Source organism: Podarcis vaucheri (genome assembly GCF_965113315.1).
Source record: "Podarcis vaucheri genome assembly, chromosome: 8".
Lineage (NCBI taxonomy): Eukaryota > Metazoa > Chordata > Lepidosauria > Squamata > Lacertidae > Podarcis > Podarcis vaucheri.
Genome location: NC_138766.1, coordinates 50,892,730 through 50,912,990, shown reverse-complemented (window position 1 = coordinate 50,912,990; position 20,261 = coordinate 50,892,730). Strand labels below are relative to the sequence as shown.

Sequence of the window (20,261 nt, the reverse complement as noted above, 5' to 3'; positions counted from 1 at the left end):
CCTCCTCCTCCTCCTCCTCCTCCTCCTTCTTCTTCTTCTTCTTCTTCTTCTTCTTCTTCTTCTTCTTCTTCTTCTTCTTCTTTCTTCTTTCTTCTTCCATCCTTACCCACAACCAGCATGTGGCCTTTGACAGATTACCCCTGAAGCATCCATTATCTTTCTGGCATCCAGAAATATAAATATGAAAATATGGCAAGTCATGTGGGGGACTTTCTGAGGCTGACTTCAGGTTTGAAGTGGCCCTCATCTCCCCAGTCCCACCCCAGATGCAGTTTAACTGGTGGCACATAATTAGGAATTGGCCATTTTATATTTTGCATAATGCTGTGGAGAGATGCTGCTTTTGAGACCCAGCCACCCAGTGTGAGGGGCCGACGACAGGGGTCAGTGGATTCTGCCCAAGGGCATAGATACCAAGATTCAGGCAGTTGCCAAAGGTTTTTGGGTGCTGATGGTGGCCCTACAACTTATTCCTTCTTATCACAATATTCCATTGGGATTCAGGAAATTTTAGGTTCAGCCTAGAGCAGATTGATGCTTGTCCAGTGTGATGCTTGATTTTTTCACTTCCAGATCACAAACTGCTTCTGGTAGTCTATTCAATTTTGACAGCAGTTTGCCCTGTGACATTGATAGTTTGAGAAATGCAAACCCAATGTCCCTTTATGGGCACAGACTTCAGTCTGCAGTCCCTGAAATCCCAGCCTAGGAAACTGTAGTGCCTCCATTTTTCCTCTCATTTGATCCCAGTGGCGACCTAAATAAAGTGCATGACTCACTCTAATTGAAAGAGCCTAACGTATGCTAATTGGCTGAGACCAAAGATGAGTTCTCCCCCCCCCCATTCTCAGAACTCTGAACATTTTCAATTTACAATGTTTAATAGAAGCTTTTCCTATTGTGAGGTGTTACAAATCACACTATCATCCACAATTAACTAAAGCGATGTTATTGGCTCAGTTTTTGGTCAAAACAGAAGAGTAAACGAATACATTCCAATTAAACCTCTATTTTATTAATGTCTCCCACTGACTAAGTGAGAGGTATGCACATTTCCAAACAGCATTTAATTTGGAAGGCAGGGTGTCTCTGATTCATTCTCTGGCAGTTATTCCATTATAAATGCCGCTCTCATTTTGGGCTCTTTTGTGGATTTCCCATTATTTTTGTTGTGTGAGATTTCCTTCTCTTCACGGCTCCCCCCACCCCCACCTCTTCTATTTAAGGAAGAAAGTAGCCTTTGTTACCAAACCTACCCAAACCTTCAGGGTCAAAAACTGGGAGACGTGATTCAGCGGCTTAATCACAAGAGTTTTTACAAGGTTGAAATCCAAGTAAAAAGTGAGAGAGGCACTGCTCCAATCATAAATTAACATGAAGAGGGAGTAAACCATTCTCCCCCCCCTTCCCCACCTCTTTACTCTGAGGGGCTGGCTTTAATTTTTTTGCATTTCACATGAAAAGTATATGCCTCATTCAAGAAAAAAAGGGGGGCTGTGTTTTATTTCATTGTTTTGCAACAGGGAAAGTGCTCTCATGGTTGGCCTCCAAATGATCCTAGTTCAGTCTAAATGTCAGTGCTCATGAATGTGCCTGTCTGGATTTTCTGTCATCCCTGCTAATTGTGCATAACAGGGTCAGTATTTGGCACCAAGATGAGAAAATGTGGCCAGCACCATTTTGTGCAGCTGTCAGATGTTCTTTAGCTGACTAGTATAAGGACTGGGGGAAAGAGGGTGGGGGTGGGGTGGGGATGGAAGCTCAAAGATCTGTGGAATTCCTAACAACATAATTTAACTACCTGTCAACTTCTTCTCACTATAGTAGAGATACTGCTGGAACCAATGAAATGGTTTTCACACACGTAGCTCTTTCTGCACACGACAAAATAGGATTTGCAGGGAAAACAAGGAGCCTTGCTATACATTCCACTTAATGCCATGATGAGCTATTGGCACCAATAAGACCTTTTCTTCTGAATGCTAATATACACTTGGGGATCGGCAATTCCCCCCCCCACCAATCCCACAGCTAAAGAGGGAAGGCTTAACACCTGCCCCCTCACATGCTGTGTAGCTGAAGACAATCACCACTTTCCCATGCTTGCTTTTTAAATTTTTTCATAACGTGATTCCTAATCATGTTGTTAATGTAATGTATATTTAGCCCATCTTTCTGCCTTCTTCTTCTTCTTCTTCTTCTTCTTCTTCTTCTTCTTCTTCTTCTTCTCTCTGTGTGTATTTCAAAGCCCACCTGGAATCTGAATGAAACATTTTTCATGTGCATATATCCGTGAAGGAAATGACAGTATGTTGGAAAGAGTCCTACTGCCTGCTTTTGCCTGTGAAATGCTACAGATAGTTAACTTCCAGATGGGTAGCTATCTTTGTCTGTTGCACCAAAACCAGCAAAGAGTCTCATAGCACCTCAAAGACTAACACATGTCTTAGGCAAGCATTAGAGGCCACTTCATGATACGCAGGAAGCATTGTCCTCAGCTGGCAAGGGGTATAGAGGAGAAAAATGGTAAAAGCTAGGGTTAGATTTAACTCGTATTCTCTAAATATCCCATAGGGTTGGGTGTGTTTGTGTGTGCTTCTTTCTCTGACTTCATTTCTAAGCCTCATGAGCTCAGAGAAGAAAATATGTCATGCCCTAAAATTGGCCGCTGTTTCTTTAATACAAAAGGAACTGAGTCGGCAAAAGTCAGCGGCCTACAATGAATTGGCAAAGCCTGCATGACTCATGTAATCTTTCACCTGTATATGTCTGTATATATAGAGTGGTCATTGATTGTGTGAGTGTGGGTTGGTTGGATGGTAGAAAATTGGCTGAGTTTGGTGTGTGTAAAAGCTGTCGGTTTTGGTTAGATAAGAAGACTTTTTAAGAATAAAAGCAGCAATAGTCTGCAAAAATACTCTTTCTCAAGGACTCTTTTGTGCCAACTAGGACCAGGCGAAGGAGTCAAAGGAGGTCAGAACCTTTTCTTTTTCAAACACTGACAAAATATTCCACTGAATATTTCCACTGAATAGGTAGAGGTCTACAGTTGACAATTTCCTTCCTGGTTCTCTAGTCACAATTCTCTGCTCATCTGGTGAGGCATCACTGTTCTGCTCCCAGATCATTCAGGTCAGAGGATGTGGTCTTACTGACTCCCTCCAGCTTTCCCTGAATGAGTCCTAACAAACACTGTTTGCTGTGAGCTCTCCATGGTGCTGACAAAATGCTTTTTGCCCTGCCTTGATCTACTGCAGTGTTCCCCAACCTTGGGCCTCCAGCTGTTTTTGGACTACAACTCCCATCATCCCTCGCTAGCAAGACCAGTGGTCAAGGATGATGGGAATTGTAGTCCAAAAACAGCTGGAGGCCCAAGGTTGGGGAATACTGATCTACTGGACATGACTGGACTAATGGACTTGCCTTGCCATGACTCTGCCCTTCAGAATACAACCTCCACCCCACCTGTGAATGCCCCAATATAAATCTAGCCTCCCCTGATACCCTAAGGTGGGAGAAGACAGAACACCATCCTATCAAAATCCCTACTCCAAATCCCCGCCAAAATGTAATTCAGTGAAGTCTTCTAATTCAGTGAAGTCTTCTCATTTAGCTCTGAAACAGATCTTTGTTAGGTTTCAAACTGCTCTTACTGGCAAGCAAAATTAATTCAGTGACAAAACTGTCCCTAGTGCTGGCTTTTATCAGGAAGTAGCCCTCTTTATGATTTACACCCTGTCTTTAAAAATCCTTTCAATATCATTTTCTGTTCACTTTAAGGAGCTATCTGTGGATTCTGCTGAATTAAAATTGAATCTTCTTCCCCTTTGTGGTCTATTCATATCTGCCCTGAAAGCAGAGTAGGAAAGTTGCAACCAGCAATGTCAATAGGACCCTATAAAGATTAATGGGGTACCTGCCAAGCAACAAGGACTCTGAGTGATTTCAAGGATTCCAAAGACTCAAAAAATCAATTTTGCTGAAAACGTCCTTGCTTAATTTAATACCTGATAGTATTTGACATCCCTCTGGTCTAGTGTGAACAGCAAATGAGCATGAGGATGTGGTTTTTCTCTATGTTACTGCCATACTTACAAAGTAAAATAAATACACAGAGCAGTCAGGTGCTGAATTTCCATGTTTCAAAACAAAATTAAGATTTTCCTCATGACTATTTTTAAAAATGTTCCAAACAAATGGAGATAATCTAATTATTGAAGCTTATTGAAGATGAATAGAGAACTGAGTAGCTTAGTAAATCTTGCATATATTGTACTGGTTTGTCTACTGATCTTCTATAACATTCAAGAACTAATTGAAGTGGCTGAAAATTTGGATCTAAAATGAATTTGGGTGCTAGCAGACATGATTCTGTCTTTGTTACACTGTTGTTGTTTTTTACAATAAATTCTAGCTCATGCTTGAGGCTCAAATAGGATAAGACAAAATATTTCTTCTGATGATGTCAGAGGTATTAAAATTCTGTTTTTAGTGAAGATTTCTGCATGTCCTAATTACAGGTTGGAAATAACTACTGCCACTTCTATCACCCTGAAAAGGCCATAATGATGGCATGCATGCTTGAATTGAATTTTTAAGCAGAGCTAATACAAAAAGAGACACAATTAAATAGATTTAAAGATTACTTGATCTAAGCACAGGGATTTAGTGATGCCTTTCCAAATATTAAAAAAACCTCTCTGACATGGAGCAAGAGAATGGAAACTTGGAAAAAGAAAAAGAGAAGAATGAACATGGAATCTAAGTAGATTGGTGAATTGAACTAATGTTTTTATAAATAGATGGTTTTCTGTAGTTAGCAATCACTTAAGTGAAAGATAAAGCCTCTGAACTGCTGGGTAATGCACTGAGTATAGATCAGGAAACCCTGAGTTTCCTTCCAGCCAATGTCCTGGACAAAGAATCATAATGGCATGGATTCTAACTAGGCTGGTGTAAACTGAAGGGTTCCTTCCATCCACTGATGGGTTGAAGATCCAGTTGAGGACCTTGTTGGCGGAATGAGCAAGGCAATTTTTGGCAATTCCCACTCCGACTACAGTTTTCTCCACTGTTCCAAAGAATCACCTAGTCCTCCAAATCAGATTTTCAGGAGGCAAAAGGTTCTGTAGGAGGGGAGGGGTGATCAGTGAAAGCTGTCTCCTCCCTCCTCTTCACCCAATGTATTTTGTTGCCAGTGGAATCCCAGCTAATAAAAATGGCTGTGGAAGGGTTAGGCATTAGGATTGTATAGTGAAGACAAGTATTTTGATTACTCACTGGTCCTAACACTTCTTTCCACATAAAAAGTAGAGATTTATTGTGAACATTTTGCAACATAACTTTTGGACAGCTGAATGGGGTAAGATTGCTGAATGGGCTAATGAAGACTGAATCCATTTGTACCAATCATCATCATCCTCAGAAATGCTGATTTTGACTTAAGGAGGTGGGAATCCTGATTAATGGATTTTTCAAAACACATTGTTTTGCTCCACAATACTTAGTCTGTGGCAGCAGAAATTACAATACATGTTAGTCTAAATAGTCAGAATGTATTCAGTGTGGCCTTGAAGGCTTCATCCCACTGCCTGCATATAAATAAGGTTATTTTTATTTTTATTTTTTCTGCTTTGTTTTATTCCTAGCATGCATTCATTTGTCTCATGGTAGAATTTTCACAGCTCCATGTCCAAAACAGATAGCCTACAATGAAACATCACACCGACACACAAAATTAATTCGTGAAATTTTCACAGAAAGGTTACATCATCAAACACTATATATTTCTGGAAGAAGAAAGAAAATGGCATATTTTCTCAAAGCCTGGTTTCTCTAAACTGGATTGTTTGGGCTGTGTGAAAATGTACTTTGGTTTAATATGGTAAAGGGAAGATATTTTGTCTTTGCTTAAAAATTAATATGTCACCTTCCAGGACAAAGCTCTCACAAAGCAGCTTATAAACATAATGTAAATAATTTTTACTAAAATGCTGTTGCCCTCAGGTCCTGCTTTCCGGCTTTCCCTAGGCATCTGGTTGATCACTGTGAAAAAAGAATGCTAGACTTAATGGGCTATTGGCCTGATGAACCAGCCTCTTCTTATATTCTTAAGTACATTTAAGTTATTTGTCTATTTGTACAAATGGAACCCCTTTCACAAAGCCTTTCATGCATTCACTAAATGAGGAGGAGCAGGACATTCATAGAAGCTTCTATCATGCACTCAAATCAACACATGGGTGCACCTATCATATAACTTGTTTGTAAGAAGAAGTGCTCATTGTTGGTTCAAATTGGAATCTGACAAAGATCCCCCCCCCAAAAAAAAAAAAAAATTAGAAGCCATCATTTTTTGTAGAAACTTTGCAGAAAGACTTTTTGTAAGGACCAACATCTTATAGGTGAACTATTGCTGTTTGGAGTTTATAGTTGCATGTTGAAGTTCCCCAGAACGAGCAGCCTAGGAGCAGTGGTGGAGCTTCATGCTCCGGCACCGGGGGGCGGAGAGCAGGCGGAGATGGGGCTGGCACGTGTCCTAGGGGCAGGGCACGCCGCCCGCAGGGGCGTGGTGCCCATCACGGCTGCCCTGATGCTGCACCCAGTACATAGGTGACCTACTCTACTCACACACCCAGGTCTTGGAAAACCACAATTCCCCAGGTTGAATGAGGGGCTGGCACACAGAGCAGTTCCTAACTGCCTGTGCCATGTTCCCCTTACCCAGCTTGCCCACCCTGCATAACTCACCTTGCCCAGAATCACTGCAATTGTAGTCGTCGTCCCCCCCCCCCGCTCTCCCCAGCTCCTCTCTTTCCAGGCACATCATATATCCCTTAATTTATAAAACAATAAAAAACCCAAATTTTAAAATGCACAAGTTAAAAAGTTTTTTTAAAAAAATCATTTTAAACAATTAGAGCAATAATAACAGCAACAGAAGCCACCAACCTGCTCCTGCCAAAGAATCTGTTCAGCCACCATATATCTGGAATTTCCCGGACATTTCGTTTTTCAACAGCTTTTCTGTCCAGATTTGCACTTTTTGAAATATGGCAACCCATATTTCAACCGTAGCTGGAGTCAGTCCAGGTCCTGCCCTCCCCTCCAGGCCAGGTGCCATGGGAGTGTCATGCAAGCCACACCTGAAGTGTCTTCTACTAATCAACTATTAGAGGTGCCCTAACCTCTTTTTCATCTGGCCCTAGTTAAAGAAGCTTTGCATCCGGGATGAGAAACCTTTGGCTCTCCAGATGTTTTTGAACTGCAACTCCCATCAGTCCCAGCCAACATAGTTAATGTTCAAGGATCATTGAAGTTGTAGTCCAACAACGTCTGAAAAACCTCCTGGTGTTCGTGGATACCAGAACCCTTTTATACTCAGAGCCTGGCAAGCACAACCATTCCCTGGATGTTTGAAATTTCCCCTGGCCCATTCTCTTTACATAGGGTGAGGGGGCACTTGTCTTGAAAGGGAAGCCTTTAGTTTGAGCTCTATGCCACTTGGTGCCCTTCAAATTATTTTTGCTAATTTTTTATTTCTGTGTCACACAGGGATGAGCAAAATATGTGCAGACAACTGAAAGAATGAGAGGCAGCAGGGAGGGAACATGACAGCTTTAAAAGGATTAGAAACAAAGCACTGCAAATATGGAAACATAAAGAGTCTGAAATGGGGGTGGGAGTACAGAGAGAACACACATTCCACATTAAATTTGAATCTGCTTTGCAGAAGGATTAAATGCTCACTGTGGACTAGGAGAGAATCCATTTCTAATGGTGAATTTATATCAGTCCACAGGGAACCCTATCAAGGCACAGCTGACTAATGAGTATCATTTTCAGTTGATTTCATTAGTATTTAAGTTATAGCATGAAGCACATTCCCTTGGGTGCCTGAAAGTTAGTGATTTACATATATTCACTGAGAAGATTTTGGTTCTGCTAATGTAAAAGTGATTTGTTAGCTGAGTGAAGATTTTCTTTTCATCTGCCTCACCTAAGTCCACCGATTCAGAAAAATAAATATTAACTATTCATATATGTTCTATCCCATTATAGCTGTGAATTAAAGTTAAAGTCAAAATTATGCTACCAGACATGGCATTCCCTTGTGTATAATTCACAGCTTCTGTGCAAAGGGAGGTTTGCAACACTGTATTTATTGCAGAAAGCCTCAATGCAATAGATCTTTTTAAACAGAGTGTCCTTAAAGCACTATGTTATAAAACCACCTACAGAGGGAATTGTCAGTGTATAAAATAACCAAGGGAAAAACAGGGGTTGGACGCTGCAAATTAGCATTTGTGTTACAAAGAAAGAGTTTGGTATTCAGTTAGCACAGCTTTATTTTAAATCTGGCCAAGCCGATCAAAACCAACAATACAAGTGTCACATCAAATGCAAGCATGTGTTGCCTACCCATCTTCTTCAGTGCTAACCATCAAATTAAAACTGCTTTCTCTTTACCTGGAGGGTGTTTTTCCTGTTACATTTTCAAGCCAAAGAAATGCTCTTGGAAATCATTTCTCCCAAAGGGGGAGCTATGGATATGGCTGCTTCTAACGAAGACTTTGTATGCAATGGTATATGTAGTGCTTCAGCTATGCCCACTTCTCGCTTGGAAACAAAAATATGTATATCTCTCTCTTTCTTTTGACTACTTGGTGTATTACTTACACAAAGGAGGCCTCAACCTCCCAGGGAGGCGAGACTGTAGAAGAGCAAGTTAAGAGCAAGAGGGTTTTGGTTTTTTCCTCTTTCTGCACTCAAGCACCAAGGAAGGCTGCCAGGCAGAAAACTGTTGGACTTGGTACCAATGTGCTTTTGAGTGGGGCAACTGGCTGACTCTTCAGAGGGTGATAGTCCTAAATCCTAATCTAGGGAAGCTGCCTTAACACTCAGGAAGATGTTTCTGTTGGGTGTTAGATGTTGTAGCCCTAACATCCTAGTGATTGTGGCCATTTGTGTGAGACAAGAAAGTTGTGGGAAATGGACACATGGCCCTGGCAGGCAAAAGGTGCCAGGTTCAATCCCTGTCATCTCTGGGTAGGGCTCGTAAAGGTAAAGGGACACCTGACCGTTAGGTCCAATCACGAACGACTCTGGGGTTGTGGCGCTCATCTCGCTTTACTGGCTGAGAAAGCCACCGTACATGACTAAGCCACTTCTGGCGAACCAGAGCAGCGCATGGAAACGCCGTTTACCTTCCTGCTGGAGCACTACCTATTTATCTACTTGCACTTTGGTGTGCTTTCAAACTGCTAGGTGGGCAGGAGCAGGGACCCAACAATGGGAGCTCACCCTGTCGTGAGGATTCAAACCGCCAACCTTCTGATCGGCAAGCCCTAGGCTCTGTGGTTTAGACCACATCACCACTCGCGTCCTAGGGCTGGTAGAGGGTGCCTAAAATCCTGGAAAGTGACTGTCATTCAGTGCAGCTCATGATGAGATAGATGGACCAATGGTCAAACTTCATATAAGGAAGTTTCCCATGATGGAAAAGTATTGATGCATGTTAGGCCAACCTTGAAACAAGCATTTCTCTCCAACTTCATAGGTTTATTTCTTCTTTTCCGTACTCTTAGCTTCCTGCTGCTCAAAATGGTATGCATTCTGTTGACATCGGGCCACACACAGAGAGAAATATTTTGTGCATTACTAAATGAGTAACAGTGAAGCAAATAAGATTCATTTACACTGTAATTTACAATAAGCCTTTGCCTCCCCCCACCCTTGAAGTGAACAAAAGCTTGATTGTCATTGTATGCACCACTCGGGTTTGTCATTGTTTGTTTTACTCCTTACTTCAAACCTTACAATGTCGTTCTCCTCGATGCTGGAGAAGTACATGTTGTGGTACATTTTACAGATAATTCTCTTTTATGAAGACCTTTGTTCATTTATTGTTAAATGAATATGCAATAAAGGCCATTCAGCTTACAACACAGTGAGTGGTTGGTCTTTGCACATGGAAAAAATATAACAAAGCTGGGTAGAATTATTTTTTCATCAAAAAAAAAATACTGTATATAACATAGCAGGTGCAGTTTGAGAAAACTTTGTTCAGCTTTCTACAGATTTTTTTCTTTTCATATAGGCAAACCACAATAATATTAGAGCAGCTTATTAATAGCTCCATCCAAACCAGCACACACATCCACTTTATGCCAGGAATTGAGAATTTGTAGCTCTCCATTTGTTGTAGGATTCAAACACACATCAGCCCCAGGCAACATGGCCGATGGCCACGGACAATGGGAGTTAATAGCCCAACAACATGTGTCTTGTATGCCTCTTTACAGCAATTCCTGCAGCCAAGCTGGTGCCAACCATATTGCTCTGCTTTCCTTTGCACCACATCAGGGAGGCTGAGATAGGGGTCTTGTCGTCTGGGCAGCCCAAGACCTCCATACACACTGCCCAAGCTTATGCCCCAGGGAGGACACTTCAGTGTTGCTAATGCAGCAAAAACTACATGGGAGGCAGCAATTCTGAGCAATTCTCCAGCAGTTTGACTACCCCCAGAGGCACACACAATTGTCTCTGGAGACAATCAGATGCCAGCAACTAAGACTGGCCTGCCTCAGTCCTGTTACACAGGTATATAATGATCAAGGCTGCATTCAGATGGCACTTTATCCTGTCTTCCTGACATTTCCTTACATATAAATTTCCATATTTCCCAATGTAAAATCCACTTCTGGAAACCTAGCAGTATGTCAGGGAGAATTCAGAGGAGCAAGTGATAGAAGAGGCGGAGCAGGGGCTCAGGGATGCTGTAGAGCCCTTCAACCACCCAGAGACAGAGGAAGTGGAAGAGAGGGAGCAGATTAGCCAGGAGAAGGAAGGATTCAGGGATGCTGAAGAGTCCTTCAACCGCCCAGAGGCTCGGGGAAGGGAGCTCAGACTCTGGAAGAGAGGGGGCTTCCAAATCAGCACAGACAAGGAAGGAAATGAAACGTAAGAATCAAAGACGTCTCATGCAATTCCCACACCTACTTTGTTGGCGTGGGAATCGAAGAAAGCCACTCCCCGAATCTGACTCAACGGGTTCGGATGCGTAATCCTGAACTGTACCTGTTTCTTGTACATATGTAATAAAGATTGTAAATAACAAGCTGACTGTGCCGGGGTGTTAATGCGAAGGGAAGACACCACCTTTACATAGTATCTACTAGAAGTTTATAACTCATTTCCATGTTAACCATTTCCAGAAAATAATCCATTTCCAACCCTGGAAACCTGGGACATTGTGGGTGCTGTGTGTTGTAAGTTTCCTGTAGCTTATTTAATTATTTGATGTATTCCACCTTTCTTTCAAATTGTCATGGATTGCACCTCCACTGCTCACATAGTTTTGGGTGGGATTTTGGCATGTTACTGTGTGATCAACAGAGGAAGCATGCATGTGCAGAAAGGGTGGGGGGAGTGGTGACATGTACAAACACATTCCTCATTGTGTCACACCACAGCCACTAGTGTGAATTAATTTTAGTGCAGCATGCTGCTATATAAATCAAAAGGCTAGAGTTCCATAGTGCAAAGGGTACTGCTGTGTAAAACAAATGTTAGAAATTGACACAAAAGTGATAGCATTGTAAACAATAAAGTTAAAAGAAGAAACTCCATGTCTGTATGCAGTCCTGGGGATGCTTGAGGGATGCAATTTTTGAGAATGCTAAAATTGACCTGATCTGCAGCCCTGGGACTAATATGTGGATTGAAAAGCAGTTGTCCGCTGGCTTCTGCACTTCTGAATGTTCCAGTGAAGTTCTTGGCTTGAAAAAAAGATCATATTGTTTTTAAATGTGTATGTGAAAGAAATTACATTTTGAAAAGTGCATTTTGAGAGAAAAGGTATTTAAAATATGCAATTAAATGAATAGTTAAGTACAGTTTTCATTAAGTTTGTCTTTGAAAAAATAGGTTAATTCAGAAACAGAATGCAGTGAACATATGTGAAACTAATATAGACTGGAAATAGACTGATATGCCCATTCCTAAAATGACCACAGGAGATGAAGAAGAAGAAGTAATAGGCAGGTAGCTTTCATTCAGGTAATTGACATTAGGCACAGAACACAGAATCTAGAACTCCTTAAATTTTTTGGATAATGTAATCAATTCAAGACCAGTACATAGGATTTTTCTTATCCTTCCAGTGGGATTCAAATTGCATCTAATGTGGGCAGAAGTTCTTTTCATGTGCTTTTCTCTTCTCTCTTTCTCTAGGTTTGTGGCATCTCTTGCTGAGAATTCAATCCAGGCAACTTGTAAGTGAGAAAAACAACATACTTTTTCATTTTTTCTTTCTTTCTTATTTTAAGTGCTCGGGGATCTAATGCTAAGACAAACAATTTGCCTGACAATATACATCACTGTCACATGACTTTTGTTATCAACATTTTTGATAAATTCCAGTTGGTGTGAATTCTTGCTTCCAAATATGAATAAATGGGCTGAATCCATTGTCTATAAGCCACTGCAAAAATAAGTTTTAAGTGTTTCGAAAAAGGAAAGGTCCTTCTAAATTATCAAAGGCCTTTTCTGTATCTATAACTATCAACAAGGTCTCCTCTAAAATTCTGAATTTATAATTTGTGGTATATAACACTTTTCTTCGATCATCTCTTTTTCTCCTTTATAATAAACCCATGTTTGATCTTGGTATATCTCTTTATTAAAGACACTGTTAAACTTCCTTGTTAAGACACTAGTAAATCTATTGTAATGAGTATTTAAAAGTGATATGGGTCTATTAGAAGATGCTAATATCAAATCTCCACCTCCTTTAAGGATCACTACTATTGTTGCCTCCTGCCATGATTGCAGCAACTATTTTTCAGTCTGCATCTCACTAACTTTCATTGAAGGGAGTTACTAAAAAGTTTGAAGTTTTTATAGTGCATATAGTTAAGCCATCAGGACTTGGTGCATAGTTTTCCATTAAAGCCTAAATAGCTTCCAATATTTCATTGCCTAAAACAAGTTTTTCCAATAATTGCTTGCCTTCCTCAGTTTCAGAATTTTCATTTTATATAAATACTTTGTTATTTTTTCTATTTGTGGGTTGATTTATATAATTTAGAATAGGGTTTTTAAAAGTCTTCTGTAATCTCCTCAGGAAATTTTAAAATATCACACACACACACACACACACACACACACCTCATTATTGGGGAATTTGCTTCATCTGTTCTGTTTCTTTAAATGGTATACAATTCAAATGTCCTTTGTCTATTTAAGTTAATTGACTGGCATAATTTGTGTGTTTCTAAAACTTCTAATTGTGGGGTTTTTTTACAAATGTTATTTTTATTATCATTGATGTTACTTTGTTTTGTTGTATTTTATTAATTTCCAAGGTAAGTTCAGTTTTCTGTTTTTCCCAGTATTATTTTTTGTGATGTTCTTATCAAGAGTTTACAGAGTTTACCCCTCTTTACACTTAAGACAAACATAGATTGATTTTCTTAGATACATTCATTTTAACATCTATTTTATACTCGTTATTTATTTTCATAGTGTTTCTGAACAAGATTGTTTACAAATGGACTCAGGCAATCTTCAAATAATAATAAATTGCAATCTTCTAGCACCAGTTACCTCTCCCTTTTTTTATAACTATTGCAAGAAAGTCAGATGAGTTCTGAGTGGCTTCATCAGCAAAAATCCATGCAAAATCACCACAGCAACCTCTAGATGTCTCATCCTTCAGTGGATCTCCACTGGACACATGAACCACACAGCTAGATGCAATTCCAGCAGTGGTGATCATGTAAGGCATTTACAATGAACAATAGTGAGCAGGGATGTCAGAGAACTCTGATGGAAATGAGAGCATAAATTGTCAATGTTGGTTTATTTATCCAATATCCAGAACAGAAATTAATCCAGTAAATATGATCAGCATTCATTGCTGCCGTTTTCAGTCCACAAACAATATATAATTGACGAACTTCCCATGCCATTAGAATTGCATTTCATCTGTGTTGAAATGAATGGTGTGGAATAACATAATAATTTATTTAATTATGTAAAATTCTGCCATGGCAGGCAGCAAATCAAAGAACATAGTTTTTGATACAGGCTAGAGTGTGGTGGAATGGACACAGTGCTGCATGCAATGAACACAAACCGATGTCTTTCTACACCAGTCGTAGCATGACTGTGATGCAAAGGTGGCTGATATGATAACCAAACAACAGTGTAAAGTATTATAATATTTAACAGATTTGGGTAAAGAAATATTTACATGCTTTTGTACTCTTTCATTGAATGCATTCCACAGCTTGAATGAAATAGCAGCTGTGCCTCCTTCACGGACCGCTAGCAAATATTAGTAAATGATACTCAGTCTGAAGCTTTCACTTTAAATCATTGGTAATAGTGTTCTGTAGTCTTTTCTTCACAGTAGCAAGTGACTTTTTTTAAAAAAAGGTGCTATATTTTATATTGTGAAAGGAGGATTTGAAATGAAGAGCTCTTCTCTGTCTTCTGTGCTCAGAAACAGCCTTTTAAAGTGCTGGCCGCAGACATGATGGATTATTAGCTAAGTGCAAAGAAATGCCTTACTGTAGAATGTGGTGACCTTTGCCAGTGCTCTGGATTTGGTACCAATCATCTGCAATTAAAAAGAGCGTATGAGAAGAAAAGAAAGATTCACAGTTGTACAATGACCATTCTTTACTACCAAGAGGCTGTGGGAATCATTCATGTCAAAGCCAAGAAGGCCAAAGAGCCTGCCTCTTCCTCCCACCCACAAAATATATAATATTTCCTAAAGATGTTTTGATTTTTTTTGCAAAAACATTGAATGTGTTGACCCTAACCCTTCAACCCCAATCCATTCTGCAGGTGTTATAATGTAGGGCTCTGAGGGAGCCACTTCCCCCCATTGTTGGGTGATGATTAGTGTCTGGAATATTTCCTGCCACAAGAACAGAAGAAAAGCCCTGTTGGGTTAGGCCAAAGGCCTATCTCAGAATTCCCTGAGCCGATGCTCTCTGCATGTTGTGCACCACAGCTCACATCAGCCCCAGAAAGCATGGCCACTGGGGAGGGTGGCTATGGTTCAAAACATCTGGAGGATACAGGTTGAGGAAGGTTGACTCATCTAGTACAGCATTCTGTTCCCATAGTGGCCAACCGGATGCCTATGAGATGCCCCCAAATAGGACAAGAGCACTCAAGTTCCTATGGGGTTGTAGGTAAGTTGTATGTAAGCAAAGAAGCCCCAGAGATCTCTGGATCTTTAAATCTGTGGATTTAAAGAAAAACAGCACTTGTCCTGCCTATACGGATCCAAGCTTTTCACTCCAAAAGAACCACAGTTAGTGCACCAAACAAAATATACACATAGAGAAAAGACTGTAAATAAAGCAGCTTCAAAAGAAAGGAGTTCAGGAAAGAGCAGTGGAATGCTAATAGGAAAGTATTTTTTGTCAGTCATCCTTATTAGCTGAAATCTCTGTGTTTCTCTCGCATTTCATCATCTATTTCTATACTAAATATTAAATTTGAGTTGAAATTTGAAATGAAAAAGAGGGGAGAGGGTTTTTCCCATTATTTTCCTATCAGAGAGTTATTTGAAATGCCAATGTATGTGCATAAGTGATGTGTGAAGGTAGCCGCTAGGGAAAATGCCATCCAAGGAACAGGTTTTCCCCCATAATATTCCCCCCACCCCGCTGCATTTGAAAGTCAAAACAGTGGCTTGGCTTCAACAATGTGTACTGGCACTCCCTCCCCGCACCCAGCACATACCAGTGCTGATTGCACTGGCACAATTCTTATTATTATTTGGAGACTGAGGAACAGTACAGCATGTCCTTAAAAAATTGGGACGAAAGGCTATCTGTTTCTGCATAGCATGGGTTGTAAAGGCCTGATGATTAACTGAGTAGAGCTATGTATTTATTTGCCTGGTGAGATCTCTAAATGGGAAGCTCTCCCCCAAGTATAAAAATAAGTGGAGCTAGATTTTCCTATCCCTTCTCATACAAAGCAATTCATCTGTCTCTGACCTCCCAAAATTCATCACAGCCCGATGCAGCTAGGACTCTAGGCTACCTACATAAGGCATGGCAATGTGAAGGGGGACTAAGAGACGGCAGCTTGCTCAAGGCTGTCCAGTATGCTCATGGCTGATGGCTATTTCAAAACTACCATCCTACCTGTGCAGCTGGCCTCAATTTTACTAAAATAGCATCTAGCTGTCAGTAGGTAAACTGCTTGTTTAATGAGGAGCACCACATTGATCTCCCAAGTGCCATCAGATATCCAGTTGCTGCCAAGAACAAATTCATGGATTTTAGCATCTATACAGCTATTGTTCAAAGAGACAAATATCCTTGGACTTTTGTCAGCTCCGACAATACCTCATAGTATACACATTTTGTGCAGTGCTTTATCTTGCCAGACACCAATAAGCATGCCCATTATATTGTAATTATAAGCTAATCGCTCATTGGCATCTAGTGAAGACATTTTTCATTTTAATGGTAATCCCAAGGATGACTACCATGTAATTTGTAGGCAAGAAACAACCACGCAATTACTCTGTTATTAACACAATAATTACCAAATGTGTCCAGGCTTTTTTTATTTTTGCATGCGTGCATCTTACGAAATTAAGACGCCCACACCTGCACACTGCATGGCAATTTTGTAGCTAGTCAGCCCATGTTTTTCAATACAATGACAGCCACTAATATTTCAGAGACAAGGTATCGTTCGGTACTCGGTACCAGAGAGCACAGAATCTAGCCGTATGTCTCAAACAATATCATGTTTTAAAAAGGGATTAGCAGCTGCAAAACCAGCATAAACTGAATGTAATAGCATGATGAAAGAAGCCAAACATGATTGTTCAGTTTGATTGATTTGATATACTTTATTGATGGGACCGTATCTCTGAAATTGCAAGATTAATTTCTTTACAAAAACTTATTTTACACTTATGGCCCCACACCATATAAAAGTACAGAGCCAGTGCTTTTTGAGACTCCATTATTCTTCAAAAATTGGAGTATCTGTTCATGTGATGGCCAAGGAGCCAAACAGGGCATAGAACACCTTTATGAAACTCTGCTCTACATGAATTGCACCATAGAGGAGTGAAATAATGACAACATTTGGAGGGAGGGGGGAGCTGCCATGTGATTCATCATATAGTCAAGTGAACTTTTGCTTTACTGCTCACCACCTACATCATTCAGAGAAAGAAGTGGGGAAGATACCAAGGCCTTGGATCTTCAAAATAAAAGCCTTGGGTGAAGTCATCTGTTCCAGGAATGAATTACTGCAGAGATGGGTGAGCTTTCTGAGACAGTTTCAAAGTCTCTAGCTGTCTTGCACTACAGATTTGTATCATATTGTGGCTGAGGCAAAGAATAATTGCTGTGCAACTATGACTCAGTTTCAGGTGTGTTGTGTGTGTGTGTGTGTGTGTGTGTGTGTGTGTGACACACAAAAATAGAAATCAGATACTGTTATTTTCAGAGTCCACAAGTTCTACAAATTAAAATTGCACAGGCAGGATCATCTGTCCAACACTGAGGATGCTGAGGGAATTGGATATTTCCAGATTCCAATATAAGTGGACCTGGTCTGCCTCTTCTGGACTATCACGCAGATCTGTTCATAGCCGTCTGCCAGCTTTTGCAGTAACAGAATGTTCCAACACAGTTCTGGGCTGGAAAAAAACATATCACATATGTTTAGAAATGTTAATTTTGAGATTAAAAAAATACATTTAAGATATGTGTTTGAATACTATTGAAATTCAGTGGGCGATATCCAACAAAGTTGTTGCATTGGCTCGAGAATGGATGCACAATGTAACTTTCCTTTCCTCTCATTTCCCTGTGCATATGTGTCCCTTAAAAGGGGTTTCTGCCAGCCCTCTGAAATCTGGGGTGGGCAGGGCAGATCGGCTACTGTAATGTTTAAAAAATTGCAGCCATGTGAGACGAGCAATTTACTCAGGTCCTTACTATGAAATCAGGGGATGCTAAATTTTATGTTTGGAAGCACCAGGGCCTCCGAGACATATGGTGGGAATACAGAGCCAGCAGAGGGCTCAACCCAGTAAAAAAAGAGTTATGAAGCAAAATGTGCAGGCATCCTTCTAGCCAATTGCATTGTGAGAAATGAGCCCACTTGCACCATTCTGTGTGTTTAGCTAATGAGTGAAGTCACAGCTACTGCTGAGGAGTGTACTAGAGAAAGCCGGAGTCACGTGTGGTCCCATTTTCTGCACTACACATTTAAAGCAGTATCATGCCACTTTAAACACTACCCCCAAAGAATTCTGGGAAGTGTAGCTTGCTAAGGATACTGAGAGGTGTTAAGAAACCCATATTCCCCTCAGAGAGCTACAATTTCTAGAGTGGTTTAACAATCCAACCCATCTTCCCAGGGAACTAGTTTAAATGGTGCCTTAGTAGCACCGTTGTAGAAGAGAAAGTTACTTGGAACCATGAGAGATATTTAAAATATATGTCGGAGAGTCTTTAGAGCCAAGTCCCTTGCTGCTTCCCCATTTAAATTATATTCTAAGCCCAGACCCTTTCTATAGATATCTAGTGAGTCATAGACAGAGAGAACGGGCACAGCTTCACAAAATCCAGCCTCAAAATGCTATCTCAAATAGGAAGCACCAGTATCTCTGAATAAGTCCTTTTGGAAATGCAGCATAGTACTTCTGCATCTAAAAGCTGTCACCTACTTCCCTAATAGACTGCAAAACTCACATTTATTTGGAAGGGAAAGTATTAGGGATTCCCATAAAACTAATTTCCCTCTCAATCGGGTTTAAAAACTCATATTCAGTTCAAGGATGATTGGCTATTAGATTGTAGCTGAAGTTTCAAGGGAGAAATAGAATTTTAACTGTGCAGCTGGGTGGGTATTTGGAACTTTCACCTCTCCGTTTTTAATGCTCCCTTATTAGAAAGATGGGAAACGCTTTTCCATTGCTCTAATCTGGTAAACAGGAAGTGGCGGGAATAAATGGAAGAGAGAAGCTTGACGAGAAAGCTGACATAGGAGATGAGGGAAGTGTCACATTGTGCAAAGCAAATGACAAAAATGAACAGACCAACAACATTGCTGCTACAGCAGCATTCACAAACAAAAATTGGACCTTTCAAAGATTATTCACTAGAGAGGCAGAGTCCTCTAAAGTCTCCCAAGGCCACCCCAAACCATTTTGCTGTTGTAATTTACAGTTACCGACCCACACTTGCATGCATGAAAGGGTTAACCTGAGCTCAAGTTACAGCAGCATCTTTCCCCACTTTTTCCCACTTTCTTTTTCATGCTTCCTGGAACAAGAAAAGGAAGGCATGTACGTTAGCCAAAACTAAATGGGAAAATACATAATTACATACATAATTTTATTTGTATGCTGCCTTTCCATAGTTAAAACCACACTCAAGGCAGCTTACAACATAAAAATACATAATTACAAGCACAGCAAATGTAGTCATAAACAAAGCATCAAAAAGCATACAACCAAATTAAACCATTTCCACATAAATCATAACTGTTGTTGTTGTTTAGTCGTTTAGTCATGTCCGACTCTTTGTGACCCCATGGACCAGAGCACGCCAGGCACTTCTGTCCTCCACTGCCTCCCGCGGTTTGGTCAAACTCATGCTGGTAGCTTCGAGAACACTATCCAGCCATCTTGTCCTCTGTCATCCCCTTCTCCTTGTGCCCTCAATCTTTCCCAACATCAGGGTTTTTTCCAGGGAGTCTTCTCTTCTCATGAGGTGGCCAAAGTATTGGGAAATCATAATAAGATATAAAATAAAGATACAAAAACGTAATATCAATAACAGTAGCAACCCCTGCACCAACAAAGCCCCCTAAACAATACCCCAACCTAAGAGTTTGTTCAGCAGCCTCACCTTTTGATGCTGGAGTCAGTCAGGGCACCACCCTCTCAGGCCAGGTGGTAAAAGGCCTGCAGGGCAGAGAACAGATGTTTCCAGACTCTCAGCCAAGCTATTAGGAGAAATTCATACTAAAATGCTGATGAATTTTGCAAATTGCTACAGAAATGGGAACTGAATTTAAGATTGGGGAAATGAGCAACTGGACCGAAATTGGCAGATCCTTCCAGCCACAGCGCCCTGTTTTTCTTTTTTCTTTTTAACATATTTTTTTTAAAATTAAAAATCTCTTGGTTTACTAAAGTATGTGCAATGTCTCTTTTTTCAAGTTACATTTTCTACAAATCAGTTTCATTT

General features: G+C 40.4%; 1 protein-coding gene across 17 annotated transcripts in view; it reads left to right on the top strand.

The window, feature by feature from the left end:
* LOC309539061 (uncharacterized protein) overlaps positions 1–20,261 on the top strand; it is a 230,455-nt gene that overhangs the window by 133,986 nt on the left and 76,208 nt on the right. For 6 of the 17 annotated variants that reach the window (XR_014222627.1, XR_014222628.1, XR_014222629.1 and 3 more), the window contains one exon: positions 3,036–3,248. The exons of 5 other annotated variants lie outside the window; for them this stretch is intronic. Coding sequence is in view for 5 of the 12 variants with exons in the window: in XM_082234864.1 (XP_082090990.1) it covers positions 11,217–11,270; positions 12,235–12,344 (164 nt within the window). In the remaining 7 variants the exon portion in view is untranslated. Of the gene's footprint in view, positions 1–3,035; positions 3,249–11,216; positions 11,271–12,234; positions 12,906–20,261 lie in introns of those variants that run through there. 6 more of the 17 variants (XM_082234866.1, XM_082234865.1, XM_082234868.1 and 3 more) reach the window with 3 other exon arrangements.